Genomic DNA, 2,731 nt, shown 5'->3' with positions numbered 1-2,731 from the left:
TAGAGTATAGGAATTTCAATTTTCACATTTAGTTATTGTAATCTATAGGCGAATCGAAGTTGTGGAGTAGTTAGGTCTACTGTATCTGCTCTGTATTATTATGTATTATTGTTTGTGGAATTAGAGCAATAATCTAATTGTATTTAATAACTGGTCGCAGTCCACCATAAAATCCTCTAAACTACCTTACAGCTATACGTATGCGTACCATTTTCAGCAGTATTTCTCCCTAGCGAATGTGCTGCACTTAAATGAATATATATATATATTTATATATATAAATATTTATATATATAAATATATATATATATATATATATATGTACTTTTGGTGATTGTTTCGTGTAGGTTTGATATGTACTTGAAAGACCGTGTTCCTCTTCCTCTAAATTATAACCCTTTGATGGTCTTCAATTCTGATTCTCGTCCTGAATATCATCATCAGTTGATACGTGGTGCGAATTTGATTATAAGCTCTTTGCGTTATTGGCGTTCGTTACTTGATGGCCAATTGGAACCGGAAGTTTTTCATATGAATCCAAAGAAAAGTGATACAGAAAGTTATCGCCAATGGATGCGTTTAACTCCACAATTTGTAGCTACATATGTCTCGTATGCGTTCAAAGCCTACCCTTTAGATATGAGCCAGTACGAGCGTTTGTTTGGCACTTCACGCATACCAGAAGCAGTTAAAGATCGTTTAGTACAGAATCCTAAGTCCAAGCACATCATTGTTATGAGACGTGGCAATATTTATGCGGTAGATGTGCTAGATTCACAGGGGAATATTGAGTCATCGAAAGAAATTTTGGGGCGCCTAAATATGGTCGTAAAATTAGATGAATCTAAAAAGTCAGCGGAGGTACCTTTGGGGATTTTAACCGCTGCAAATCGAAATGAATGGGCAGAGATCAGGAAGCATTTGATTAGCCATCAAGTAAATAATGATTTGTTAACGAATCAAATTGATAACGCTTTGTTTTGCGTATGTTTGGATACACCTGAAGATCCTGTTTATAGCGAGAATGATCCCATACCTTTATTAAAGCATTTCCTGGCTGGTAAAGCTACGAATAGGTAAGAATCGTATTTCATATATATACCTTTTTTAACATTTAGCTTTTCTTCAGATGGTTTGATAAATCCGTAAGCCTGCTTTTGGGCTCTGATGGAACTGCTGCAATCAATTTTGAACATTCCTGGGGTGATGGCGTAGCCGTTTTACGTTACTTCAATGAGATCTATAAAGAGACAGTCAGTAAACCCTTTTTGAGTACTCAAGACTTACAATCCTTGCCTAAAATAGACTCCAGTAAAGTGCGTTATCTAAGCTTTGCAATCGACGATAAATTACGTGCTGGGGTTACCAATGTGCAACGTAAACACAACGATAATGTTGAGTCTCTGAATACGAGTTTTCTACGTTATCCTCATCTCTCTAAAGAGATCTGTAAACGGCATCGCCTCAGTCCAGACTCTATTATGCAACTCTCATTCCAATTAGCTTTTAGGCAAGCGTTCAACAAATACGTAGGCACCTATGAATCCTGTAGCACTGCGGCGTTTAAACACGGGCGCACCGAGACCATGCGACCCTGTACCAATAAAACCAAAGAATTTTGTGAAACTCTATTAAATCCTAATAGTCAAAATGATTTTAAACGCTTGAGAACGTTAATAGATCAATGCTCCACCTACCACGGACAATTAACTAAAGAAGCTGCCATGGGCCAGGGCTTCGATCGTCACTTGTTTGCCTTAAGGCATATGGCGCAAATCAACGACAGACCCTTACCGCTGTTGTATAATAGTGAAGCTTATAAACTTATTAATTACAATATCATAAGTACTTCTACATTGGGTTCAGAAGCTTTATTATTAGGAGCTTTTGGTCCGGTTGTACGTGATGGTTTAGGTGTTGGGTGAGTAAACTCATTATTGCAATAATATAATAATTTTTTCTTTTAAAACAACATTTTTGCAATCCCTCCCTAACAGTTACTCAATGAAAAGCGACATGTGCGGGGCTTTTGTCACTTCATATAAAGACGGCTGCAACGGCAGAGAATTTACTAACAGCTTGGAAAAGGCTTTTGATCGTATATGCAAAATTATCGCTGAAAGTAAATAATTGCTGCGAAGATAATAATAGTCTGCATTTAAAATTATTTTTATGTTTTCTCGTAACGGATTCATTCATATACATAATATATTCAAGATATTTCCTATAAGCTTTTCTTTTGAACGCCCAGAACTTTTAAGATTTTATTTTGAAAATTTTCCATTTTATAATATTCTAAGTCGAAATAAGTAAATACATTTTTATTATTATGTAAAATTCTAACACATTCAATCGAAAAATATACGATTTTATGAACGCAAACGGTAACCTCATTAATACAATTTCTTGAAAGTAAGTTTATAAAACGTACTTTTCGCATTTAAAAATTTAATCTTTTCGCTTGCAAACTACTAAGATTAAGTTAAATACCGCTATTGCACTTGGATGATATTTGTTCGCCAAATATAATTGCGTGTAACTTTTCGAAATTCTAAGAAAAAGTGGAGGAAAGATAAATCATCCACAAGACAAACTCTTATTTTATGCCGCAAGTCCCAGTAAATGAGACAGTAATGAAAATTGGTTTACAGAAGGCATACGCTTTCATTAAAAATGTAGCCTTGTCTAATTGCGATCTTTCGCCTTCTAAACCAAATCCCGGATAAAAGGA

General features: G+C 35.2%; 1 protein-coding gene across 1 annotated transcript in view; it reads left to right on the top strand.

Moving 5' to 3' along the window:
* Positions 1 to 2,292, top strand: part of LOC119633178 (carnitine O-palmitoyltransferase 2, mitochondrial) — a 3,404-nt gene extending 1,112 nt beyond the window's left edge. The window contains exons 2-4 of the mRNA XM_038026542.1: positions 348 to 1,076; positions 1,130 to 1,921; positions 1,998 to 2,292. Coding sequence (XP_037882470.1) covers positions 348 to 1,076; positions 1,130 to 1,921; positions 1,998 to 2,130 — 1,654 coding nt within the window. The 3' untranslated portion in view covers positions 2,131 to 2,292. The remainder of the gene's footprint in view (positions 1 to 347; positions 1,077 to 1,129; positions 1,922 to 1,997) is intronic.
* Positions 2,293 to 2,731: the final 439 nt, after the last annotated feature.

This window comes from Glossina fuscipes, unplaced genomic scaffold (genome assembly GCF_014805625.2).
Source record: "Glossina fuscipes isolate IAEA_lab_2018 unplaced genomic scaffold, Yale_Gfus_2 2, whole genome shotgun sequence".
NCBI classification, from domain to species: Eukaryota; Metazoa; Arthropoda; class Insecta; order Diptera; family Glossinidae; genus Glossina; species Glossina fuscipes.
The sequence above is the reverse complement of the archived record's forward strand: the minus strand, read 5'-3'. Positions and strand labels throughout refer to the sequence as shown.